Raw genomic sequence first — 26,864 nt, forward strand, 5'->3', positions numbered from 1 at the left:
TAGAAGCAAGCAATAACAATTTGATGAGAACTACTGATCAGCTGTTCATCTAGAACAGGATAACTGGTATTTCTTATTAGCCCTTTAGCACAGTCTGTCTTTGAGTGAACACACAAATACAGCCCTATCCTAGGAGATGCCATGCCATTAAAAAAAAAAAAAAAAAAAAGACCATTTTTCCAGAAGAGGAAATTGTTGAAATTTTCTTTCTGAGGAGACTTAGGTATTTCTGTCTGCATAATCTGTAACTTAAGCCGTATCCTTTCATCTTTAAAATGTACTGAAGTCTGAATAAAGGAGAAAACATCTATAACGAGTTTCTGAATGCATAAATTCCTTTATTGAAAATATTGTGATAGCACTGCATTACATATATTCAATATTCATAGTTTCAAGGGTCACAGAATTTTGATTGAACAACACTGTTTTGAATATAGAACACAGCGTTTAGATATCCTCTGACAAGTGTAATATAATGGAGTAAGTTGTAGGTAACAATAGTGAAATGTATGTAAAATGTTGAGCTTTTTTTTTTTTTTTAAACTAGTAAGTGGTCTGCCACCAGCAAACGGTATTAGATATACCTGGTATCTTCAAAGCATTATGCTATTAGCAACTTCCAAACTATTTTACAGCATTACCAATAAGAATTGTATTCATGGCTGTATTAGACCACCTGGAAGAAAAGTGTGAAAAGCTTACATGCAGTATGATACAGACTTACTGTATAGCATTGTTTTTTAGACTGTGAAATTTCTATGCAGGATTAAGATTTGTTAATGTTTTTGAAAGAAAACTGCTTGTCTTGTTTACTTTTTTGAATATATTAAAAAGGGGAAAAGCAGTAACTAAATTGAGTTGTATTACTCAATTATTAATATTCCAAATTTAGACTGTACTGTTTAATGCATGGAAGCAAATTACCATTTCTAAAACCTGCCTTTTTCAGGACAATGATACTTTTGGTTTTAAGGGCAGGACAGCATCCTAGTGTCGCCAGAAAGTCTGTCTTGGCAGGCTTTGGATTGTTTAAACTTTTGTTTAAACTATAGCTTAATTGCAAAGCAGAATTCTTTAGAAAACAGTTCTCTGTTACATTTTCCCTGTTTACTGAAAATTTCATAGCACTGACTTATTTAGAGTTCAGCCTAGCTTTATAAGAGTCTTTTTAGTGTTGAGGGGGGGAGGGGAAAAGTGACAAGTATTTCATGAAAAACAAAAATATTTAGTCGCCTGTCAAATCCTAAAGCAGCCTGTTGCTTCAAGTCTTTTTCAGGAAGGAAATCATATATTAATTACTACAAAAGCAGGTATTACACTAACATGACTTGGCCTGTTAGGGAAATAACATTCTTCTCTGTATCTCAAGATTATATTTTCTCCTTAACAAAACAGTTATTCTTCAATTTGTAAAGAAGCGCTCATAAAAGCACAATGGGTGCTTTATTTTGAATCACATGGTGGTGATACAGAAAACTAATCTTCCCTTAGAAATGTCTTTAGTAAACAGTTGAATAACACCAGGACAGATGCTCAGAGCATGCTGTCCCAATTCTGTTGACTGCAACAGAGCTGATACAGTCTATACCAGCTGGCAGTTTGCCCAGTGTCTCCATACGCTGCCAAAATAATCTATTAACAGGATTGTGGCAGCAGAGTTAATAAGAACCACTAACCACCTTTTCCCTCATCTCAAAGAAAACCAGAATTATGCACTCAGGTGTTTCTGCCAGAAAACAAACCCTCTAATTAGGGTAAAGTGAAAGCCAAATCTCATTTACAAAATAAAAATATAAAAATTAACTTCAGAAATCAAATAAATCGATTCAGAAAAAATGCCAATGAATAAGAAACCTACCTGAATAGCAATTGTTTATCAAATTGAGATTTGAAACACTACAAGAAAAAACTCATAGCCAAGACATTAAAAAAAAAGTCTGCTATACAATAACAATAAATAAAAAGATCTTATAAACATGTTCCCTTAAGTGCTTTGTACACCTTCAGATTTTTTTTTCCATGGCAAATAGTATGCTGTAGATTTTGGTAACGTAACCTTTTATTTTTGGTTAGCATTTATATGTTGAACATAAATACATATGGAATGTACTAGATAGTTATAGTTTTCCCACAGTATCTTTTCACAGTTACAGGAAAAGTTTTCGACTCATACACCGTGAATGTTTTCATAAGCATCATATCTTTGATGGAGACATGTTAGAGGAGGAAGTAAAAAACACCTCAAACTGATATCTTATTGTTCTGTCTCTTACTGCCTCTCAAAATCAGATTTTCTTTTGTTTTGTTTTGTTGTTGGTTTTTTTTTTTGCGTAGTCATACTCTGGTACAATTTGAGAAAAAAGCGTGTAACATTGTGAGGCAGCCTGCACCTTCTCTTTAAGCTTTTAAGTGCCTAATGGATCCAGTCCTTAAGGCAGTCAGTATTTCATTCAAATGTCCATACTTCTACGTCTTGTATTATGAAATCTTCCTTCTTAGATAAGATGTCATTATTGAAGGTGCTGCAGGAGTTGCTTCGCCCATGATACAAATCTGCATCTAACCATAAGCCAAACCGGCCACTAAAAAGGAAATACACATCAAATTTCAAGTTTATATTCAACAGTTAAATCTACATCCATGTCCATTCTTTCTAATTACTCAGGCTAACAGTATAACTAGTCAGTGTACATTCTTTGTTAGACTTTCCAAACTAAAACCTCTCCCCTCTCCCCCAACCAAAACCACTTGGAGCAAGCATTCTGTTAAACAGAACAAAAATACTGGAAGCTTTAGAAACAACCAGAAAAGCAATGCAGAAAGATTTAGATAATTCTGAGAACAACTTAGACTGAACATGAAGGCAAAGCACTTACAAGGTGGTCTCCTTGCTTTTATTTATACCAGTAAATGAAACAACACAGGCTTGAGTGTGTGCCTGTACCATTCGGTTGTTAGCAAAGTCAGATTTGGCTGCTGCCAGCTAGCAGTCTCTCAGACACTGCTGGGCATGGCTCAAGGACCTGAGATGTTGGGGACCCTTCCCTGGCAGTTTGGCTATAGCTATGGCCCCTTCTGTTTAGGGGGAAGGCATGTTTATTCAGTATGCAAACCTGATGCAAACCATGCTCAGACGTCAATGGTACAGTCTTTGGTCACCTTTATTTAGTACTATAGACTTAGCCCTTGATTTCAGACCACTGTCCTTTGAAATTTAGGACCTGATTAAGCACTGTCTGTATCATTGTTCTGTGTAACAACAGCATAATGACAGTTCAGTAAAGACCATGGGGGAAACCTTAGAAGTTGATGGCAAAACTGTCATTAGACATTATCTCCCAGTTGCAAACTTCTTAAACAATAACACATGTATCCACTCAAAACATCTGCTTTTTCCACTTAAAAAAAAAAAAAAGAAAAAGAAAAAGAAAGAGAGAGAGACCTTGCCCAACATCAGTTACTCTCTTTAGGCAATAGAAATTGCTATGGGTCTGTAACAGTAATTGGATTGCTGAGGTATCCATCATAAACAGTTTACTGAAAAAGTACAGCCATTTTTTCTGATCAGTTTTTCTTGGAACTACCATTGTCCCCATTCTCATTAAAAAAAGGGGGGGGGGGGCGGGAAGGGAGGGAGTCAGCTACATGATTTCAAAACCAAACACTTGCTCACCCTCCACCTCCAAGTTCCAGAGAGCTCATGTCTCCATTGATGAAGTAGGTGTTCTCGCCACTCCATTTAAATACCTGAGGGGGGAGAAAAATGTGTGCATGTGTGTATATATATAATTTGATTGTGAGGATTCTAGTACTCTAAAAGTAGTAAGTACTAATACCTCCTTAGGGGATATTTTTGGTGAGGTTTTCTTTTTTTTTTTTCTTGATAGGGAAAGAAGAAGAGGTAATAGTAAAAAAACAATACAAATCTAAAGTTATGAACAATCTTTCTAATCATTTTCTAAATTTTACTTGCATCTTCAAATCAATAGCTATTCTGTTAAAAAAAAGGATCAATGTATTCAATACTGAAAAAGACACAAGCTATTGACATTAAGGGGTATTTCAGTGGCACTCTTATCTCTGCTGTGTTGTCACTGTGATCCTAAGCACGTGTGAAGTTGTACTGTACTTCTGATATCGATCACTACTTTCCAAGATAAATCTTTGACAGTCCACTCATTACTCCTCTTGCCTTCCCCCCTCATTCAGCTTAAAATCTTCTCTGCACCCTCACAGACTACCTTCTAAGCAGGTCAAATAATTAAAACCTTTTTGCTTAAAGCAAAAATTGCACTGCAGCAATGAGGGATTAACTGCATTCATCAATAATTGACACACCTTCTGAACTTAAATATGCAGTCTTTGTATTTTTTTTCTCATAAATATTTCAGAAATGGAACCAAAAATCTCATTTGAGAAAGACAGCACCACTTACCTTGAAGTTTGGACTGAATGTGTAGAGGAATGTTTCACCTGTGCCATAGTAATGGTCACTAAACCTGAATGGATGTGTAGCATATGCTCCAAATATCTGTCAGAATAAAATGATTAAACTATTTCTGAGGACAGTGCAAAATTTAAAAGGAAAAAAAAAACTTTCAAAATACTTTCTGAAGAATAATTGTGCTGGTGTATCATACTAAGAGAACTAACAAATGAAGTATATCAGATTATCAAGTGTTCCTGCAAGTCTTTTGTATCCTTTAAGTTTAAAAGCCACATGACAATAGGAATGAGGACTCCAGAAGCTACTAGAGTACTACACCTCCAAAGAAGCATTATTTGTAACAGCATAACTGATTTACACGAGGAAGATATTTTCATGGACACTATTAAAAGGAGCATTCATTGCTATTATGAAACTGTGGGAGTTCTAATTCTATTAGTTCTCATATACTTTTCTGCCTGTAAGTTTAGTTTAAGCAGTAAAGAGCACAGAATAAAATACAAGTGTCATTTTGGCATTATTGTGTGACGTCACTTCACAGCATGATTATCACTTCAGAACACTCACTGTTTTTTAATGGTGCCCTTTCAGTCCAACCCCCCGCAAAATGAGCGCTCCTTACTTGGTTGTCCATATCCTTGATGACAAGGAGAACTGGACTGTCAAGAGACGCTGATTTACGGTACAGAGTCTTCAGGCTAGTTCCGTGCTCCAGTGTGCTGTATGCAAGCCGCCATGGATATCCCTGCACTCTTGCTGGCAAGCGCCGGGCAAGCTAGGCAATAAATGGGCAGTTAAACACATTCAATAGGCCACAGGTGGTGACCTACAGACTATTCCCTTTCTGCAGCGGCTTCTGAGCCAAAAAATGGCAGTTAGGGTAGCAGCTGATGCCTGCAGCTCAACACCTCTGCCATCTGCGCATGGCCTTGTACCCTGAGCCCTATCGATTGCATTCATGCGGTCTGTAAAAGATCTTGAAACTGGCACCCCTTCTCCCAGCACTGAAAAAGATGACAGTTCTCAATATCACTACTCAAACTCTCCAGAGTTGCAAAAATAAAAGTAAGTTTTTTCAAATAAGCAAGTGTTAAAATAAACAGGACCTTGCACAAAGACAGTCCAACAAACTAAGCATTTTCCAAGCTGTGAAAAAGCATCAGTATCACCTCCAGAAGGCAGACTGTTCCATACTCGGCTCAGACAGCGCAAGAGCAAATAAGGAAACTTGAGGTTTTTCTAGCCATACCTGCTCTATGTGCATATTCTCCAGGAGAGCACTGGGGTGCTTTAGGACAGGTAAAGTATCATCATCATCATCTTCATAGTAACTGCAAACGCTCTTTCGTCTTTTTGCTTCTTCTACAGTAATAATCTGAGGCAAGAAAACAAGAGACCAACCTAAAGCATAGCTCTCATTCTGTCAATCCTCTACTGAAGCAAATTAATTTAAAACAACGTACTCATTAGCCATCATACTGCATGAAACAAAAACACTGTATGGAATGGAAATACCAAGCACAGGCAGCCTGAACTGAATATGGTTAAATTTTCAAATGGCAAGGTGTCTTTGAGATAGCATGGGCAGTGTGGTCAGAATTTCTTCACATCATAGTGACTTCTGACAGCTGTTAAGTCCTTTGGGATTAATAAATATTGAGGTAACGAGGCAACATGAGGTGATTGGTCCCAGACATAATTGTCCCGAGTCAGAAGACTCGGGTCTTCTTTGAAGACACACTACACATCTTAACTAGATGTCTTGTGGTAGCTTATACAGGAAGGAGACAAATGCTTCCTCATTTTCCTTCATGCAGCTAGCTGAGTATATTAATCATTTGCTCAGCTGCTAATGCATAAGAGTATGAACAACTTTAAAATTTCACTTCCCGTTTTTATTAAGATGGCAGCTTTTTTTCTGGTTTTCTTTACCAACACAGACATATTTTTATATATACAAACTGAAACAGAAGCAATATACCAAAAAACCCTTAAAAAATGTAAATCAATTTGAGCAAGTATTTGGAAGTTTTATCATGTAGGAAAGCTACTGAGTAAGATTTTGAGCATGCAGTTTACGTTAGTAAGTTCTTTAAAGTACTCATTTTGAGAAAAGTAAAGGTCTTTATAGAATATATTCTCAGCTGAAAATGATTAAACAGCTGTTTGAAGACTTTTTTTTTTTAAGATCTTATAAAGCAGAGTACATTACAGTATTTTAAAAGGCGAGTCCATATAAATATTTCTACTTAGGTTTGAATTTAAATGATAATAAAACAAAGTACAGAATTCTCTCCAGCAATTACAAGTAGACACACTACCTTTTCCAACAAAGCTAAAAACAGTGAGAACACAAGTCCATACATTTAACGCTTGTCTATAGAAGGGGTCTGCAGCCTATGACCTGGTAACAAAATCAGTGGCCAAATTCTGAACCTCATGCAGTTAAGAGCAGGAAACAGGAGCCAAAACATCTCCTGTCATGTCCCTTGAGACAGGAGCTCCCAAGCTGCCAGCATTCAGAGCTCAGTGAAAACTGGGATCAGCTGCCCTGCAGAGGGGCAAAATACCCTCTCACTACTCATGGCAGCAGCCTGCATTTTTAAGAGGCAGCATGTGTTGGCTCTCACCAAGTTGTTGCTGGTGTGCTCAGTTGCTAAGTTGGCAGAGAGAACAGTATGGCACAGCTGGAAAGCTGCTAATTCTTCAGTTCAGCTATCGGTTCTTAACAAGTGACACAAGTCTCCGTATTATGGTAAACCAACATTAGAGATGAGGCAAGGCCTACAGCAGCAGGATTTTACCTTGGGCTCTATGTCACCAAGGCAAACAGGAAGTAACAGCAAGAGCTCAGAGATGGGGCTGATGAGAAAGAAAAGGGGAAGCAAAGAGGCCTAGCTACAAAACAACTGAAAAACGTTAAACTACCTTCCTTCCATGAACATATTACCACAAGGGTCTTATCTAGAAACAGGAACCTCAAAACATCATTGCAGAGCACTCTGCCCTGCTTCTACATCCATTCCTACAAATACAGCTTTAAAACATTTTCATGGCATACATGGAAAAAGCTTTGTATAACTCGCCCACACCTTCATAATCACTGCTCAAACTTGCAGAAGCTGTCAACAGTCCAGGCAACTGCCAAGGAGTGCCTGGAGGTCCTACACACCCGCTCCACAGGCTAGAAAGCAAAGTTACTGGACAGATTCCAGGCATGGACTTAGCCACCACAAGGCACAGAAAGAGCTTTTCATAAAGACCTGGAGTTATGAGGAGGTCACTACGCACAGGACAAAGCCCTAATAATGTTGGTCACACCTAGCATCTCCAGAAGGATGAGAGCAACATGTGCGCTGCAGTCACATACATCCAGCCCATGTTCATCTGCAGAAACCTAGAGCTGTGCCTGGGGCAGCAGCCCTGAGCAGGGAGCCAGACACTAGTGCTCAAATGCATACAGTGGAGGTTAAGAAAAGAGGACAGGACCACAAGGCAAAATCCAAACTGCAGAATTAATGTTATATGCCCCTGTGAATCCAGGCAGTACACATATTACTGCTGGTGATACAGTATCAGCTGCACAGCTGCATCCTGTCCCTCCAGCAGGATCTAGCCCAGGCTCAATGGGATCTAGTCAAGGGTCTTCTGAGACAGGAGGGAATCCTGCGTTAGAAAAATTTTCATATTGCCAATTGCAGGGAAAGTTTACACTGCAAAATTAAGGTTGTTAAAAAAAAATTGTTAAAAGGAACATGGTTTTTCTGCTTTTATCATTATTATTTTTCCATCTCCTGAGTGATTTCACCTTCCTTCCTCCTCTCTCAGATCATCATTTTAGTTTTTTAATTGAATGAACATCTTTTTCAGCTTGAACCAGAAATGCCTACTCTCCTTTCAAAGACTATTCTCTAGGCTCCTCAGGAGGAAAGAAAAAGAAAAAAAAAGTACCATAGTAAATCAATCAGCAACAATTATCTGAAGCAAAATAAAACTAAGTTTACAGATGTAGACAACTACAGAAAATCCATTAAAAAAGTCACAGATTGCAAATCGATTCCAAATGTAAACAAGTCCTTATTCATCACCTAAAAAGGAGAAAGTTAACTTATTTTCTTCACTGCATGAATATCTGTTCAGTCTAAACTTTATAAATGCAGCTCTTTTCATCATAACTGAAGCACATGTTTGAGCCAACTTCAGATTCAAAAACTGCAGCAAAAGGATCTGCAAGGTAAAATATCTACACATGCAAGAGCAAAAACAAATGAAAAGAATCAGTTATGACAGAAACCAGAGCTATGAAATCTTGTAAAAAATTTTAAGTATTATCATCTAAAGGAATGAAGAAGCAGGCTACCTGGGGCAGAAATATTCTATTAAAATTAAAATTAAGTGCAGAGTTCCTTTTTTTCTAGGAAGCACTATATCAGATATATGCTGTTCAAATAGGGAAACAGTCCAACATACCTGCACACAAGGTTCCTGGTCAGGTCTGGCACAGTAAAGAATTTGAATATTCAAAGGCATTTGTTGCCCTTTCATTGTCTACCAGTTTCTTCTGCAGTATCTACTACACTTCTCCTGCTCTAGTGGCAAGAGCTCTTGCCCACAAGCAAGATTGGCAGCTACTGTCTGCAACTCACTTTGATAAATTTGTTTATCTGCAACCCTACAATCACACTTTCCATTTCCCCAGAAGAGAAAGTGAAACTTTCACAGTGATCATGCCCAAATTTGGCCTTTCAATAGAGATTTCCTTGAAGACCTACTTTAAATTTGTAAAGCCTGAATATAAAATATGAGAGAGAGACACCTTTATACACATTTCCAGCTATTTCTTTTCCCAGTACAAATTTAAATAAAGCAATGAGAGACAAGTTCCCCGTGTGGCTGGATCTCTCTCACCTCTGTTCTTTAGACCACTGGCCCTCCTCCCTCATTTTAAGTTTAAGAAAATAGCATGCAAATAACAACTGAACAGTGAAATCTAGTGTAAAATATGACTGCAGTCAGCTCTGCACAAAATGAGAAATGAAGGCATTTTTTTCATTCTGCAGTTCACATAGCACCAACATGAAGAAACTGCAAAACTGTAAAAATAAAAGCTTTTTAGGATTAGAGATGTTGTTGCTACATTTCAAATGACAAGCCCCACTCTCAGCTTTTGACCAAGACAACATATTTCAAAACTAGAAATGCTTAAGACACTGACAGTAGAATTCTGAAAACAAATATGTTTAAGACAAATAATCAGATCAGTTTTAAAATCACCATCAAGCTATTTTCCATTTGAGGATTTATTTTTAATTTGTCTATTTATCTTCAGTACAGCAAGTACTTAAGAATCCAGAAATATAATTAAAAAAAAAAAAATCACATGCATGCAGGCTTGGGTTATTTTCCTTAGAAACAAGGCTTTCTATGCATGAGAGACAGAGAGATAACAGACACACAAGTAGCTGAAACAGACTGCAAAAGCCCCAAAATGCTGAAGTAATATATGATTTAAAATATCCATCTTAACAACTAGTATTTTAAAAGTAGTGCTGTATGCATCTGAGAAGTAAGGGCCTGGCACAACACCACATACAGACCCATTTCAACCAGCACACAGGAGTCTGTTGGTGTTTATGTGTATATATATTTATATATACATTAAGTTTTAGTAGTAACATATAAATGTGATACGAATTTAACAACACTGACAACATGTATAGTTTTCCAAAAGGCTAACATCGCATAACCAGTATATTTACATAACTTACGCTGGTTGCAGACCAGAAAGCTCCCAGTTGTTTGCCTGCCCTTTTTAGGGAGGGAAGAAAGGAATACTAGAGGTAAATGAGTACAGTTTTGAGACAGCTACAAGCCTTGAAAACACTTCTGTATAAGGCAGCAAGCATTATAAACACCATATAAAACATCAGAAGAGCAAGCACTCAGATTCTTAACAGAGGATGCACACTTGATGCAACACACTCGATATAAGGGCAAAAAGCACTCACCTCCCAGCTTTTAGTAGTTGGCTCACTGAAGAAGTTGTCTATCATATCAAGCTCCTCCTTTTCTACTACAACAAAACCTTGCTCTTTGGCATCTTTCCCATATATTTCTGGTGACCACTGAACAAAAAATGTGTATAAGTGATCCACCCTGTAAAAAGAAGAGGAGGAAAGAGCAGTTGTTCAGTGCAGCACTGCCATACAGTGCAGAGATTTTGCTCAGTAACAAGGAAGGGATAATTACACAAATGCAGGTTGTCCACGAACCCACATCTTTGCATAACACAGAGGGCAATAGCTCCTTCCATAAAGCACTTCAAGCTTTCTCTGCTTTCCCTCCCCACAATATTTCTTCCCCTTTCTATACACAGAGCAACATGTAAAGAGTAAGTAGCTTGTCCAGTCCCACACTTGTTAAGGAGCAGCCTTAACAAGTCAATTGCTTGCTATTAGATTGTACTTACAAAGACTAAGTCCAGGAAAAAAAAAAAAAAAAAACAACCTCTAATTATTTAGTTTGACCTCCTGCATAAAACAAGCCACCAGATACCACCAATAAAGAATACAGCACGTTTCTAGATGCCCTCTAAAGCTTATCATTTATGAACAACAACCACAAGGCAATTCTTCATCCTGTTATCTTTGTGAAAATAATCAGTTACTGACAGTTTTGATAGTTATAATAGCAGCAGTTATACATTTCCATAAAAGCAGCGCTGAATCACTTTATAGAAAGAGACGTTGTTTGACAACATCCTTAACTAATAGTGACATAATTTCTAAAGACGACATTTATTTAGCATTTTCCTTTATACTCAACACATAGACTAAATATTAAATCAAACACATGCAATTTCCAACAGCAATATGCTAGTGGACCCACTGTACAAGAAGCTGAATCGCTGGCAAAAGTCAATTAAATTGAAAGCAGGTAGAGAGATAGGAAGTACTTATGACACTGGATCTTTCTCCAGTTATTCACCAGAAAAATTTGCCTGGTAATTCTTTGATAAATATGAAAAAAGTAAAATTTTAGAGACTCCTAGGAAATATTTTCCCCCTCTATTTCAAATTACTTGGATTTATAGTATACATACAAATAATCTTAAAAAACTCTGTTAGATTCTGTTCAGGGTCATTCCAGTCCAGAGTCTTTTCCAGTTTTTGCCCTACACTCCTACCAATATGGGTTAGAGTGTTGTCATTCCTAACTGCATAAACTGACAGTCCCCAAATTGTTGCCTGCTCACAACAGCTAGATTAGTTCCTAGTCAAAGTAAAAAATTGGGAGTGGGGGGTGGGGCGGTAGAAGTTGACCCACTTTGTGCATAAGAAATTTGGTTCCAATTTCCACTGCCCTCAGAATAAAGGACTGGCTTTGTTGCATCATGGAAATGTCCTCTTAACCATGAAAACGGAACAAATTAGTATTACGATTATTTCCTCTCTTCCTCTGTGCACATTCACAAATGCTTCTGTGGTGCATAGCTACCAGATGACCTAGCTGAATTTTAAGCTTTTGTTATCAAATAAAAGCAGTACATACTTGCAAAACCTTAAGGCCAAATACAACTGTAGTACCACAGTCCTAAATTTGTGAACACCACCTAATTCTGGCTCCTAGGGCATCCACAGCCTCTCTCCATCCAGAACACACACACGCACGCACACACAGAAATCGAGGTAGTAATGAGTAATCAGTCAGTCTTCAGGATGCTTCTAGCCAATAATTGCCTGAAAGAGGCTAAAATAGGGTCTCACTCCAGTTGTCAAGGGTTCCTTCCCCCCTTCTCTATGAGAAATCATGTGACTGCAAGCTTGTAAGTTTGCATAGACCTATAAACAGTGAACTATGGAAGAACCTTCTGAAAGCCATATCATCTCATTTTATTCTAGATGTTTTTTTCTAATTGCAGAAATTTTCCCACATCAATAGCTGTCATTCAGAATGCCCTGTTCCTCTTCACTTGCTCACACATGCTTCAGAAACAGCAGTATGATAATCTCTCCGCTAATTAATTTTAGTTTTAATTGAAAGAAACATTTAACTTAAGTTCTGTGTATTTTATATGCAGTAGTTCAAGTTTGGAAAGACAACTATTTTCTATTCCTACAAATCCCTGTGAAGGAACAGTGAAACTAGAGGTAACTGTTGTCTGGCTAAGACCAATTTTAAAGCACATTTGTATGGGTAGGTGGAGGTAGGGAAGCATGTTCTGATTTCAGAATCACAGAACAAATTTAGGTTGTAAGGAACCTCTGGAACTCATTCAGTCCAACTTCCTGCTCAAAGAAGAGCTAAATTCCAAATTAGAGCAGGTTGCTCAGGGTGCTGTCCATCTGAGTTCTGAAAATCAACAACAGAGATTCCACAACCTGTATAGGCAACCTGTTCCAATGCATAACCAAACTCATGGGGGTCTTGTTTGTTTGTTTTTAAACATCTAATTGGAATTTCTTCTGCTGCAGCATGCGACCTCTTGTTCTTTCGCTGTGCACCTCTGAGAAGAGTCTGGTTCCATCTCCCTATAGCCTCCTTTAGATAGTGGAAGACTGCAATTAGATTTCACTCCCCTTAACCTTTTTTTCCTCTAGGCTGAATAAACCTGTTTCTCTCAGTCTCTTCTTCCATGTCATATACTGCAGCCCCCTAATAATCTTAGTGGCCTTCTCTTCAGTTCCTCAATATTCTGGTTTTTACCAGGGCCCAGAACTGGAAACTTTACCACATGTGGCTTCAGAAACACCCAAAAGAAGGGAAGCTCCCAAGCTGCTGGCTATGCTCTTGGTCAGCCAGCAAGCAGTGAAGCCTACACTACTGCAAGGGCACACTGCTGACATGTTCAGTTTGCTGTCTATTGTGTCCCCCACCTCCTTTTCTGCAGAGCTGATCCCTAGGCAGGCAGGCACTCCTCAGACTGCACCATTGCACAGGGCTACCCCAGCCCCAGTGCAGAGTTTCCCAAGGTCTCGGTTGGCCCATTCCTCCTGCTTGTCGAGGTCCCTCTGAACAGCAGCCCTGACCCCAGCCTGGTTTCATCGACAAACACAGGGAAGATGCATTCTGTCCGTCCAGGTCGCTAACGAAGGTGTTAAACAACATCAACCTGCAAGAAGCACCACTTGTACCTGTCTGCCACTTAGACTTTTTACTATTGACCTGTTGAGCCCAATGGCCCAGTCAACTTTCCACCTACCTTGTGATCTACCTATCCAGACCACATCTCTCCAATCTGACTATAAGGATACCATGGGAGACTGTGTTGAAAGGCTTACTAACATAATGGTAACAACATCCATTGCTCTTCTCCTTGTTCACAGAGAGTGTCATTTCGGGAGAGAAAAGCTGTCAAGTTGGTAAAACACTATTTGCCCTTGATAAATCTACAATAGGTGTTCCCAGTCACTACTTGTACTATGTGCCTGGAAATGGCTTCCGTAAGGACTTGCTTCATAATCAACCTGGGGACTGAGGTGCAGCTGACAGGCCTATGGTCCCACAGATCCTTCTGTATTTTCTGAAGATGGCTGCAGATTCTGTCTTTCCGATCATTAAAAATCCCACCCAATTTCAAAGGATGATAGAAAGCAGTCTTGCAACAACATCAGCCAGCTTCCTCAATACATCCAGTTATTTCCTTTCTAACCCCACCAACCTGTATATGTTCAGTTTACTTCAGTAGTCCATAACTAAATTTTCCTCTACCAAGGGCAGAAGTGAAACAAATCCAGACACTGCAGAGTTAAGAAGCAGCAGCATAAACTGAAAAATAGGTGACTGTAGAAATAGTGATTCTGAAAGGGCATGGAAAGCATCTCTTATTTTTAATAGAATTTTAACATTACACTACAGTGATATTTCCAAATTACTAAATTGCAAAAATTGGAGGCAATTTTTAAACCAGAAAACCGTGCTTGAGGAACTTCTACAACCAACTTGACAGCTACAAAGAAATTTATCCTAGATCTCAATAGTGTTTAGGTGACAACATGCTCACATGTGTCAGGAGCTAACAAAGAAAATCAATAAAATACAAAGTATTTGGAACAAACCAATTTCACAAACCTGAAGTTAGTCACTCCAGAAAGAAATTATTCAAAAAAAAAAAATTGTAAAAGATAACAGGGAACATATTACAAAACACCTAAGAGTCACAATCCAAAAATGAAAGACAGATTACTGATTAGGGAAAAAAAAAGAAAAAAAAGGAAAAAATACAAAAATAGTCAGGTTAGAAGGGAAGTGAATGTGGTTACAAATACGTCCATTGCAACACACAGAGGGCACAAAACAATTGTAAAAAGAAAAGTTTATAGAAAGGTTTTAGAGATTTAAGCACTTCATGAACATCTTGAATCCTAAAAACTATATTTGCCATATTCAACTAATAAAAGAACAAGTTACCAACAGTCATCTGAAACAGGCAAACTATTCAATAAATATTTCAATTTTATATTTAAGCAACCACCACACAAAATTTGTGAATCACGGTGATGATGAAATACTTTATGTTCCTATAGTAGTTAAGAACTATATAAAGGAGACAGTATTACAGTGAGTTGTTTTAAATTCTAAACATAGCTTACCTGGATAGGCATAAGTTTTAAAACAGTTGGATAGTTAATGCTGCTTTTCAATAAAACAAACTACTACAGTGGTTCTAAAAACCTAGGAGAAAACTTCTATCAGGTCAACACTGCAAGAACAATGAGGATGAAAGAGATAACTACTGTAACCTGAGTGTAACCCTAATAATAATGGAATAGCTGAAATACCACTTGATTAACATGAATCTCACAAAATTAGTTATTTGTAGTTATTTGTTTAAATGAGATCCTTGTTCTGCTGACAGAAATCAGCCAGGTATCAGTATTTTATACTTAGGCTTCCATAAAGTATTTGATATGAAATCACATCATAATTTGATTTATAAAACTACAATATAAAATTAAAAGAAAAAAAAAGTGACTTCAGGTAAATCATGAGTGTGGGAGAATGATCCCCAGCAGTGCATATGTGTACAAGAGATCACACAAGTCCTCCCCAGACAGCAGATACTGTCTGAAACCATTACAGACAAGCGCCTAAATTGTTCTTTAGAGCTCTGATTCCACAACCTCCCTAAGCCAGAAGAGGTCTTACTTTGCAGACAGAGCAGGGATGGTCACGTGTGAAGTGCGATGCCACAGAGCACCGAACTAGCAGCAGAACTGGCAGCATAACGTGCCTGAGCAGTGGGGAGCCCTCAAGGAGGACTCCTGAGGCAACTAATTCCAGTGCTTCAGTATTCTTACTACTAGAAAGGTTAAAAAAAAAAAATGCTGATCACAACCAGCATTTTAAATTATTTATTTTACATTATTTTCATAAAACTGGTAGTTCCTAAGTGGTATTTCAGCTTTTTGAGAACTGGTATAGAATTAACCCTCCCCCCCCCCAAAAAAAAAAGAAAAAGAAAAAGAAAAAAGAAAATCTATACAAAGAGACATTTCAAATAAGAATGGATTGTTTGTTTTTTCCTGTGACTGGAATCCCAGTAGGAAAAAAAAAAATTAAACATTTTTCTTTCCAAAATAAAAGGCAAACAAATTGAATACTTTCCAATGGAAGAATATTCCCCCTGAAAAATTTCTGCTAGAAACAATAAAATTATTGCATATAAAATCAATATAAGACAGAAGCATGGTGGAGCATTCATGCCACTGGATTGCTCAGTAAATCGGGCACAGTCAGATGCGTATCTAAATGCGGCCAAACACAGGAACGTGCATCTAATAACAATAAGCAGAGGCCATGGTTGCAGGATGGGTACTTTATCTGTGGCAGAATGACTTAAAGGTCTTGTTAATGGTTCTGGATTATGGAGCAAGAGCTCCACATTAACACACTGATGACAATACTTAATGCAATCTTTGAATGTAGTAAATACAGTGACATTCAGTGCAAAGAATGATATTCCCTTAGCTTGGGATTTGAGCTTAGGTGACAGCTACTTGAATGTCCACGTTTGGTGCCCGTGACTCAGGAATTATGTGCAAATGTTGCAGCTTAGAGAAGGAGACATAAAAATAACTGGCTTACAGTAAGAGGCAAAAAGAGCTGTTCAGGTTAAAGTAGTAGTAGCCTGGCAATAGTTACAAGAGGAACTGAATCCTGGTAATAGATATAACCACATCCAGGGACTGGAAGCCAGAAAAATTTAAAGCAGATACACAGGGCACTGAAAAAGACTGTTTTTAAACAACAAAAGCAATCATCAATAAAATGTATTAGACAACTTGTCAAGTAACAGTGGATTCTTCAGGGGGAATTGTAAATGATGTTTTTCTTCTAAAATATGTACTTTAAATTAGGAGGTCCTACACTGACATCACCACAATCGTTTCTATTGATATGGCAACAATATCTGACTTCTTTGAGGGGAGAGGCACACAAGTTTTCTATAACTGAATGACATCAGGTCAGTCACAGGGGTGGGGTGGGGGGGCTACTCCCAGCTGTATTTGGGGGGGGGGGCACAAGAGGAGGGGAAGGGATTTGTAGCTCATACATGTACAAAGGCTCTAGTTCAACCACAGTTCCTGGCCCAAAAACAGGCATTAATTCACAGGAGTCCTATGACTTTGTTACAAAGAGGTCAAACTAGATGATAATGATGATCCTTCATGAATCTTATAAGGGCTACATATAAGACATCAAGCTATAGATACAAACAGGTTTTCCATATGTTCTACCTGTGCAGCTTCAGATCTTATTTATCAGGAGCCTAAGAGTACTCAAGAGTAATTCAAAAGGAGTCTAAATCTACACATTATGCTACTTATCTGATTCCATAATAAGAGTGTGGAAGGGTGACTTGAGCATCAGAAACATCTTAATTATCACCCCTTTATGCATTGCCCCATGTAAATGCAGAGAAGCAGCTTTACATACTGACCCCAGCTACTAATGCTGTAAATTCTTTCAAACCTCAACTGCAACCATAGTAAACTTCAGTCAGCATGTCACAGGCAAGATACTGCATAACAAGCGGCACAACCAAGCAGCATCTTGCTCTACATTACAAAAAGATGAGAGAACAAGAGCAGCATGAAGAGAGAGAAAAGGAGAGGGGCGTGAAGAGAAAGAAAAGGGGAGAGGGAGAGGAAAGAAAGAACAACAAGAACTCCCCAAGCCAAGCCAACAATCAACAGGACAGGAAGCTGAGACTGAAAAAGGGAAACAAGGCTCAAACTCTGCTAGTTCTCCTCCTTGAAAATCTACCTGCTCCCTCAAACTACATGTTTCTAAAAAAGTAGATGTCCTCTCAGCAGCATGATCTCAGTGCAACTTCTTTTATATCAATATCAATGCAAAATATACATTTATAAAACAAATCTGTTGACTAAGTTTACATTATAGATAATCAACAAGATTTGCTTCTTGACTGAGGAACTAGTCAATGCTAAAATGAGGAAATGATGTCAGGACACACATTTCTAAAGAAAACCATTCTGCATTAACATCTCAGTAGAGATTTCCTAAAGGTCTTAAGTGACATAATTACCAACCTACCTCTACTCAAAAATAATTAAAAATAGAAAATTTACATTCCACTTAAATATCTTTAAACACAAATTCATGTAGTAAAAGTACATACAAACTTACCCTCCAACACTGTAAGCTATACCCATTGCAAGATTTTTCAGCAAAAGAATCAATCTCTTCATCACTGTCCAAAAGCATGAGTGTCTCTCTGCTCAAATGAACAATTAACCTGACAAGAAGTTGCCCCGTGCAGAGTAATCTTTATATAAGGCAACTACAGATGTCCATCTTCCCCATTACGTGCCAAAGGCAAGTGCTCCTGTGATTAAGCAAGCAGCACAGAGTGCTCTAGAGTCACTGATTAACTCAGCTCTGATGGTTGGGGTCTGGGAGTGACTTACTCCAGGCCACACTCAGCGCCCTGTAAGTCACGTATGAAGAGAGAAGGAGTGGGACAGCAGGCAGAAGGAAACACGATTTAAGATTTATTAACAGCCTAAAAAAAAAAAAAAAAAAAAGCCTAACAGTTTCCTCTCTGTATTAATGATGTTTCTGAAGCTTTCCATAAAAAAAAAAAAAAAAAAAAAAAAAAGGTATATATTTTAAAAAGTGAGGGGAAAAATGTCCCCCTCCCCCTTGCAACTTTACCAAAGTCTGTCAAGGACATGAAAACATCAGGCTGTTTACACACGGAGCAGCAATTATGCTGGGAGTGACTGCTTAAGGGCCCAGGGTGAAAACGCAGCCACTTTTGCAACTGATTGTTGAAGCTGTTTTAACAACATTGGGTAACAGTTCATGGAAAGATACAATTAAATGAAAATCAGAGGAAGATTTAACTAACATAGTGATTATGGATATGCATACTAATTCCTTCACAATCTCACTTTTTTTTTTAATTACTACAAAAGAGTAAGAAGTTGCACAAGCTACAATGACTGCATTGGACAGAAAGGGTTTTATTTATGCTGCCTTATGGTCAACGTGACAAGGGGTAGTTTGATATTTTCATACATGAATATAATCTACATTCAGAATGTTTTTAAACACAGTAAGTTATTTTGATACATTGTACCAAAAATACATTGCAAAGTTATCACAAATGGCCATGGTTCATAGCTTTAGCTTTCTCAAGATGGAGCACTGAAAACCCTGTGATTTCTGGTAAAAGTAGTATCACCAGTGAGTAGGAAGCTATACATTTTGTCTTGGGGTGCACTGGAGAGTTTAGAGAAAACACTGACTTGTTACAGAAAGATATATCTTGTAATAAAATGAAAGAATGGGTCACATCCTTAATTTCTGCCCTCTCCTCTGTGACTTTTTAATGCACCTCTATGGTGTTAAAACAGACATGTATGAACAGCACCAAAATGACCCAATCTTACCTTCACCACTGAAGTCTGACTAAGATCTGAATGACAGATCTGACAGCAAAGGTGCAGCTTGTCAGCCAACATGGTCAAGTACTGCTGCAACAACTCACTGCAGAAATTATCTTTTCTCATTCTAAAATCTAAAGTTTAAATCAACTTTGAATACTAAAGTTCACAAATGAATTAGTTCCCATCACTAACCAGAACATTTCTGGTCATAAAATGACAAGTAGAGAAGTTAATTCCCAAGTGTGTGTTAAGTAGTTTAATAGATTTGCCTGTTAAACAGAACAATGAATCAAAGACGACCTCAATTCAGTTCAGTAGCTTTATTCAACATTAAATACACTATCCTCAAAGCAATAACTGGCCCTGTATTATATTAGAGCATCACTCCAGCTCCTAGAAGTATTTGCTCACCCTTTAATCTACAATCTTCTGAACCCACATTTTTGCAATTCCTCAGGAGCTAAGGACTGGATTCAGCACATAGCAAGCAAACCAAAAGCTACCTTCAATTATACTCCTACCGCCCCGTTCCAGCTGGATTAAACCTCCCCCGCCTCCCCTGTGTCAGCAGCTTCCACACTGCTCATTTGCTTAACACACTTACTTCTAAACCAAAAGAAATAAGCATGTAAAACCACACACATGCTACAAATTAAAAACAAAAAAAAGAAATATTCTGTAAAACTGTTAACAAGAAAAAACACAGATGAAAATTGACTGCATGTTAAAGAAACACCACTGAGTTATCCCAAGTTCAGACTAATGCCTAATTCACCAGAAGTATGATCACTGATTTTCCTACTTTGGATCATCAACAGACCTGAGAGTTGCTCTAACTTTCTTTCCATTACATGCTTAAACCCAAAAAAGATGAGGGCATTTGTGTAAACAAACAGCAGCAGCAACTGGAGAACCTGCTCTGTAAGAACACAGGCCTGAAAAAGCCGTCCCACTCAAAAAAACATTTAACTATTTCAAAAGGGTTTCCCCTAAATAAGTTTGTCCACCCCCCCCCCAAAAAAAACCAGATTTTAAACAAATTTTATAAGTCAGTTATGTTCTTGTATGCATTGGTAAGAGTGAAGTGCAGTGGAGAAGTCCAAAAGAGAAACAGAGAAGAGTAAGAGTGTCTTTGACGGAAGCTGGAGAATAACTCTGCAGTCTGTCACCTTTGGCAGAGAGGAGATGCCAGATGGCAGTTTACATGCAGCGTGCTGCCTAACAACTGGGTGCTCCCGAGCTGCTGCAGCTACTTGGCAGGAGCCACTCCACACCTTTGCTGCACCCACAGGCAGTTCAACACCTACATGCATGCCCTGCTACCACTGAGCAAGAGAAGGGCCAGGGATTTGATTCCTCACAGCTAGGGGAATTCCCTGAGTGATTTACCTGGAAAATCACAGACTTTCACCTTCCTTTTGTTATAGCAATGCTCATTATACATACGTATACACAAACACGTGCATAAAGCATCTAAATGTATTTTATCATGAAGGGAGGGACGAATTTTTTACATGGACCTGAAGGCAGCAACAGCCACATCCATTCAGTTAGGAGCGTCTCCCTTTGTTACGTTATGCCCTTTGCTCAGGTGAGGTATCAGTTTTGGCACTGGCACCTTGCTAGATTCCTTGCCTCTCCTGCAGGCACTCTACTTTTACCCTCCTCTTCACTCCCTAGAATATGGCCAAAATCCAGATGGTCCCTCAGTGCTGTTATGTTAGCTGCACATATATTCCTCTTTCCATCTTCCAAGTCACACCCACTCCCTTTTTCCTTCACACTAGGAGCCATACTGGACCAGCAACAAACATTCTCTCTCTGGTGTGCAAGAATATGAGGGCACCTGCTCTTTTCATCTCAACCTCCTTGCTGCATTTGACACCTTCGACCAGGTAGGAAAAGTCAGACTCAACTCTAGAAGCACTACACACTTAAAAATTAAGAGACAAAAACGTTTTTATACAACGTGCTGCAGCTTACCTTTCCCGAGGGACAGCAAACCAGTACTCCGGTTGCTTTATCTTTTTACTGTACTGCTGAGACATGGTGGTACTCTGAGATGCAAAGGACTTTCTCATGGGCTTGCCCACTTTAATGCACAGAAACATTGGAGGAGTCTTACTCTTCTCCTCTTTTGAAGGAAGCATATCTGAACAAGAGAGAAAATAAATGGTCTGTTTACAGGACAGTATAACTACTGCAACTGACAGAAGACCAGCACAAAGATCAATTACCCTGTGCAAAGGAATACTCAGAAGCACCATACATAGAGTTAGACTCAACATGTGGCTCTACAGTAAAATTGGCTGAATAATGACCACAGTTTCAGAGAAGCAAGGATTTTACCCCCGTTTCATCACAGCTTGTATCCCCCTTAGTTGTATAGCTGTTTACAGAACAGCCCTGTAAAGTTAAAAAAATGATGAGGGGTAAAAATAACATTGTCAAAACAAAACGCAGAACTGCAGTACCCAGCTGGGAGCAAACTGCAACAGGGAGCAGGCAAGGAAGGGGGACTGCAAAGAGAACACCGTAAGCTACTTTTGCCACCACAGCTACCTCAAACAACTGCACCACAGGCAAAAGGCAACGTAGTTTCTGTCTTGTCTCTCTCTAGATGGCTCATCTACCCAAGTGTTTGAATCAGCCCAGGAAACTGATAATAACAACTCTGTGCAAACACACACACAAAGGTTCTGTTTACGCCAGATCAGTTCCCCAATTCTGATGGTCAGACAGCCATACAAGCACCTTTTGCCTGCACAAGAATAAGAGCATTTTATATTCCTTAAATTACCACTGCCACCAAAAGTTGTTCATTAAAACATAACCTCAGTCACACTGAATTTGCCACAATAATTTTAGGAAAATGCATACAGCCATCTTTTTTCCCCCTCATTTGAGAAAGATCAGCAAATACAACCAGCAAGACAAACTATTTCAAAAAGAGAGGAAAAATCATTTCAAGGAAAACTGGTTTTGAAGTAAAGACTTCCACTCTAATTGTCCTCCACTGCAATATGAATCGAGGCATGTTCACTGGCTCACTGAACTAGCAAGAGAGGAGCATCAGTGTTCTGGGATGCACTAGTGTTCAGAGGCGCTGGGTAGTGGTAGAAATAGTAGCACGTGAACATGCTATCCAAACTGAGATTTCATTTTATTTCATGTTTTCCAGTAACATCCTGAACTTTAACTATAATAACCCAGTGACCCAAAAAAACAAGAAGGATCAGTCAGTAAGACCCTCTAAATATGCCTATTTATCACTTCTTTGGGAGTACCCACAGCATGGAAGACACGAGGGTGATACAAATGTAGTCAAAAGTACACTTTACAGCAGTGTACTACTTTGGATTCTGACTCTCAGAAATAAATTGACAGACTTCACTGAAGAAACAGTATTTATCAATATGGAGTAAAAATTCCTAGGTCATGATGGGTTCCTATCAGTACTGCAACTGGATAACATTTTATTGTCCTTAAAAGCAGTACACACAGGCAACATGTATAAACAGCAATCACTAAATATGGAAAGAGAAGGCAAGCTACTTGTCAAACTAGAAGCTTAGGAGATTTGAAAGCTTTTTTTTCTTCTAAACAGTGGGGGGGAAAAAAAGAAAAAAAAATATATATATATATATATTATATTTACAAGAGTAAAAAAGGACTAGATATTAAAGAAAGAGGAAATTTAGAGCACAAGGATCAATTCAAAGGTTACCGTCATAATGCTGGCCAGCTCTCAGAGGCAACAAGGATAACCAGAGACCTACCTTCAATTGGCACTTGAATTTTCTGCAGCAGCCACAGTCTGATTTCTGATTGATTGTCTAACTGTGTTTCTTGACAGGTCTTGTCTACAGCTGGTACTAATGAAGAGTCCACAGACTCTTTCAGATCCTTTTCCTCTGCTGCTGCTGAGCTGATTTCTAATGAAGGTGCTTTCCTTTCAATACAGCAGGATTCAAGCTCCATACTTTTAACTGTATGGACTTCATTAGCTTGGGACTTTGAACTGCTAAGTGTAAGGTCTATGCCAATTGCTTTATTGTTTTCACCTTTCTGGATTTCAGCCTTGTGCAAGTCTTCAGATGACTGAGACCCATTCCCATCTTTACAGAGGTAAAATTCAATAAGTTTATCTTTCTCTAGCTCTTTCTTAGTGTCCAATGCAGTCTCCACCTTACCTGTTGGGGAACTGACACATTTGTTTACTTCTGGAATAATATCTTGCTTTTCACACAGGTCTAAGTCTAAGTCAGCTTTAGGTTCAATACTGTCCTTTTTTTCCAAGGAATCAACTGTCAAGTGCTCCTGGACTTCTGTAGTGGGTTTGGTTACCTGCTGCTTAGTTCTCCCCAACTCCCTGGGGTCAGCCAGAAAGCCTTCCATTACTGAGTCTTTCCTGTCCAACCCTCTGTCCATACAAGATGAAGTCTCCTCCAGTTCAATGAAATCATCCTCTACATCTCCCAGAAGGGAGTTTTCTTTGGTTTTGACGTCTGAAACATTTTTTTCCTCAGAAAGCTCCTTGGCACGTGGCTCTGCAGCAGACTTTTCCAAATGCTCAGTGGCAATGATGTTGTTGGGAAACTCCAGTGACTTTGATTTGATTGAGCCCGTACTCTCAGAAGACTGAAGAACTTCAAAATCAGCAGGCTTTTCTGTATCTGAAGGCTTTATTTGTTTGGCACCCAGAGCAGTGGATGAATCCCCATTCTGCTGCCTCTTTTCCTTGCTAAGGGACTTGAATTTGCTGAAAGGATTGATATCTTTCTCAGAGGAAAGGTCTTCCCATTCTCCTGGCCTGTACAGAGGACAAAGATCCTTTGGTATGTCACTGTCAGGGAAAATGATGGATGTACATGGGATGTTAAAAGCAAAATGGAAAACAAACAAAATGGAAAAGAAAAATAAATAATATATCAACTTAACTTAAGCTCTGAAACTCAACCAAAAATTATTTTCTCCAAAATAAACATACGCCAATGGAAATAAGTGACATGAAAAAAAATAATAACAAACAGATAAAAACGTGGGAAGGATAATACTGAAAAAATGAGTAAACCACTCTGCAGAGTATGCCACCCAGGTGAAGAAATGGTACATATGTAAGAACAACATGCAAGTCATCAGAATTTCAGTAACCAAAAAAACACAGAACATGTATTTAGCTCTTGAAACTTCATTCATACCATACTAACAATGTTATTTCTCCCACTTACAATGAGTCAAGCTCTCTAACCATTCCAGCTCCTCTACTCAGTACAAATGTTCTTTTGAGAAGAAAGCTGATCAGATATAAGCTGTACCCTGTTTAAACATGTTTACTGCAAAGCAGTAACTGTCAATAAGAGGTTGAGGTGGTTTTTTATTTTTATTTTTAACTTTTATTTTTCTCCATCACTAAAATGTACTGATTGAATGCAGGCTTCCCCAAAGATTTATTTTTAAACTGGGACAATCATAGAACATTTCAAAATAGAAAGTTCTCAAAAACATAACAGCATACAACTTAAACTTTTTATCAGTAACAAAGCTTAAGGTGAATGAGAATACAAGATTTTCTTCATTTAAAGTTCAAGATACTCTAGTAATGAGCATAATACAGATGCTTAGAAAATTTTTTGAGATGAAACGATGGAGGGAAGCTAGCTGAACTTCACTGACCAAACAGGTGTTGCCTGAATTATGAAGACAAGATCTTGCATAGAACAAATACATAAGCAATGCTTAGATTACGCATAAATGAAAATGTAACCTTAAAAAAAAAAAAAAAAAAAAGCCTATCGTGTTACAAATTCTGACTATCAGAATATTTCTGGTTCCAAAGTAGAAGTATTCTATAGTCTGATATTTCTGCAAGTCCTGAGGATGGCAATTAACTTGCTATTACGTTCAAAACCTTTTAATAATACTCTCAGTATGGTCCCAATAACACACACAATGATCCAAATCTAAACCTCTTTACTTCCATTGAAACTATGAAACTTTCAGCAGAACCTCCTCATGAAATAACCCTAGAGATTGGAGAGTGCATAAGCCTAACCTTGGCATGCCAGCAATGCTTTTCATTACTAATTTTTACTGGTCGTCTTTGCATTTTGGTTTTGGCATTAATGCCCATTTCTCCTTTACTGCCAAAGAAGCATTTTTAAAAGAAAGAGGAAGAACAGCACCAGTATTCCGTCACTCCTTTGTTTGCATTTTCTTCCCCTGACATGTTTTATTCTCCTGTATTAAACGTCATTCTTATTTTTTCCATTTCCCTCTCCCTTAATGACAGTTTGTAAACATAAGTTCGGGAAAGAACACTCCTTACGATGGCAATGCATCTTTAATCTTCATGTGAGAAATGTCATTGTAGAGAGCTATAGAGACAACCTCCTCCATAGGGCAGATGAGCCCATATTCTTCACAGCCATTCTCAATTACCAGAGGATCAGACTTATGCGGGTCAAACATGATGTTGTTCGGAGTTACTATCATGACTCCTCCAACTACACCCTAAAATAGAAGAAGAGTTAGCACATCACATATAATCCATTTATAATTTGGTATTGGCTTTTATGCTACTAGCCTAGAAAAATCTCTCTCATGCCTCTTTGCAACGCCTGTGAAGCAGTGTTTCCTAATGAAACATTTTGGTTTCCAATTGCATCAGATAAGACATTGCAAGAAGAGTGAAGAAAAAGATTTCTTAGCGACACTCCAATTCCTGGCTAAAAAGTACAGAATGAGAAAGAACATCTAAACTACAGTATTCAAGTTTCAGTGTTGGCTGCTAAAAGCTAAACCTGCAGTTTGTTAATCAGCCTCAGACAAGACAGGGTGGTGGGTTAAGAAACCAAACCAAACAAAACAACAACAAAAAGAAACAGTACCATTTCACTCTGGCTGCAGCCAACTTCATATGATGTGTGAATTTATATGCAAATGGCACACCTGGAGGCAGTCTTACTTGTGGGAATGTCAGGGTCACCATTCTAACCTAAATTCCACATCCCCTTGATCTAGTCTTCAAGAGGTACATGCAAAAAGCATCTATACAGTATTTTACCTAATATGAAGCTACTTCTCTGATACCACTGATACAAAAGTACTATACACAGCTCCAGAAGATGCATTTAATTCTTCAAAATTTGCTCTAGCCATGGATTTGATCAGAGGCTGCATCAGCCATTATTCAACATTTACTTCAACCTGTGACATCTGATAATGTGTGAAGGTTTTCAAATGAGATTTCTAACATGTTGTTCCTGTACCTTCTCTCCCCCAAATGAGGCAAAATTCATCAGACCAACCCAGAAGCTGTGCACAAATCGTGAGATCTGACAAACAGGAGTCAAAAGTCAACAAGACTGGCCTGCATTGGAGATATTAATTGTTCAAGGTCATCCTCAAGGTATGCAGAGGAGAGGCTAAAAAGTAGGCAGCTAGAGGACCATGAAGAATTTATCTGGAAGAAAAAACTAATGACTTGGTGCTGGCAG

The 26,864-nt window shown here is 38.4% G+C and overlaps 1 protein-coding gene across 5 annotated transcripts in view; it reads right to left on the reverse strand.

Moving 5' to 3' along the window:
* Positions 1 to 317: 317 nt before the first annotated feature.
* The window catches only part of NCOA7 (nuclear receptor coactivator 7), a 97,372-nt gene continuing 70,825 nt past the window's right edge, over positions 318 to 26,864 (reverse strand). For 2 of the 5 annotated variants that reach the window (XM_067293769.1, XM_067293771.1), the window contains 9 exons: positions 25,694 to 25,878; positions 23,145 to 24,178; positions 21,349 to 21,517; positions 10,456 to 10,603; positions 5,697 to 5,822; positions 5,070 to 5,222; positions 4,436 to 4,531; positions 3,674 to 3,747; positions 318 to 2,582 (listed from right to left, as the gene is read on the reverse strand). In XM_067293769.1, coding sequence (XP_067149870.1) covers positions 2,447 to 2,582; positions 3,674 to 3,747; positions 4,436 to 4,531; positions 5,070 to 5,222; positions 5,697 to 5,822; positions 10,456 to 10,603; positions 21,349 to 21,517; positions 23,145 to 24,178; positions 25,694 to 25,878 — 2,121 coding nt within the window. In that variant the 3' untranslated portion in view covers positions 318 to 2,446. Of the gene's footprint in view, positions 2,583 to 3,673; positions 3,748 to 4,435; positions 4,532 to 5,069; positions 5,223 to 5,696; positions 5,823 to 10,455; positions 10,604 to 21,348; positions 21,518 to 23,144; positions 24,212 to 25,693; positions 25,879 to 26,864 lie in introns of all 5 variants that reach the window. The other 3 variants (XM_067293772.1, XM_067293768.1, XM_067293770.1) reach the window with 3 other exon arrangements.

Source organism: Apteryx mantelli, chromosome 3 (genome assembly GCF_036417845.1).
Source record: "Apteryx mantelli isolate bAptMan1 chromosome 3, bAptMan1.hap1, whole genome shotgun sequence".
NCBI lineage: Eukaryota > Metazoa > Chordata > Aves > Apterygiformes > Apterygidae > Apteryx > Apteryx mantelli.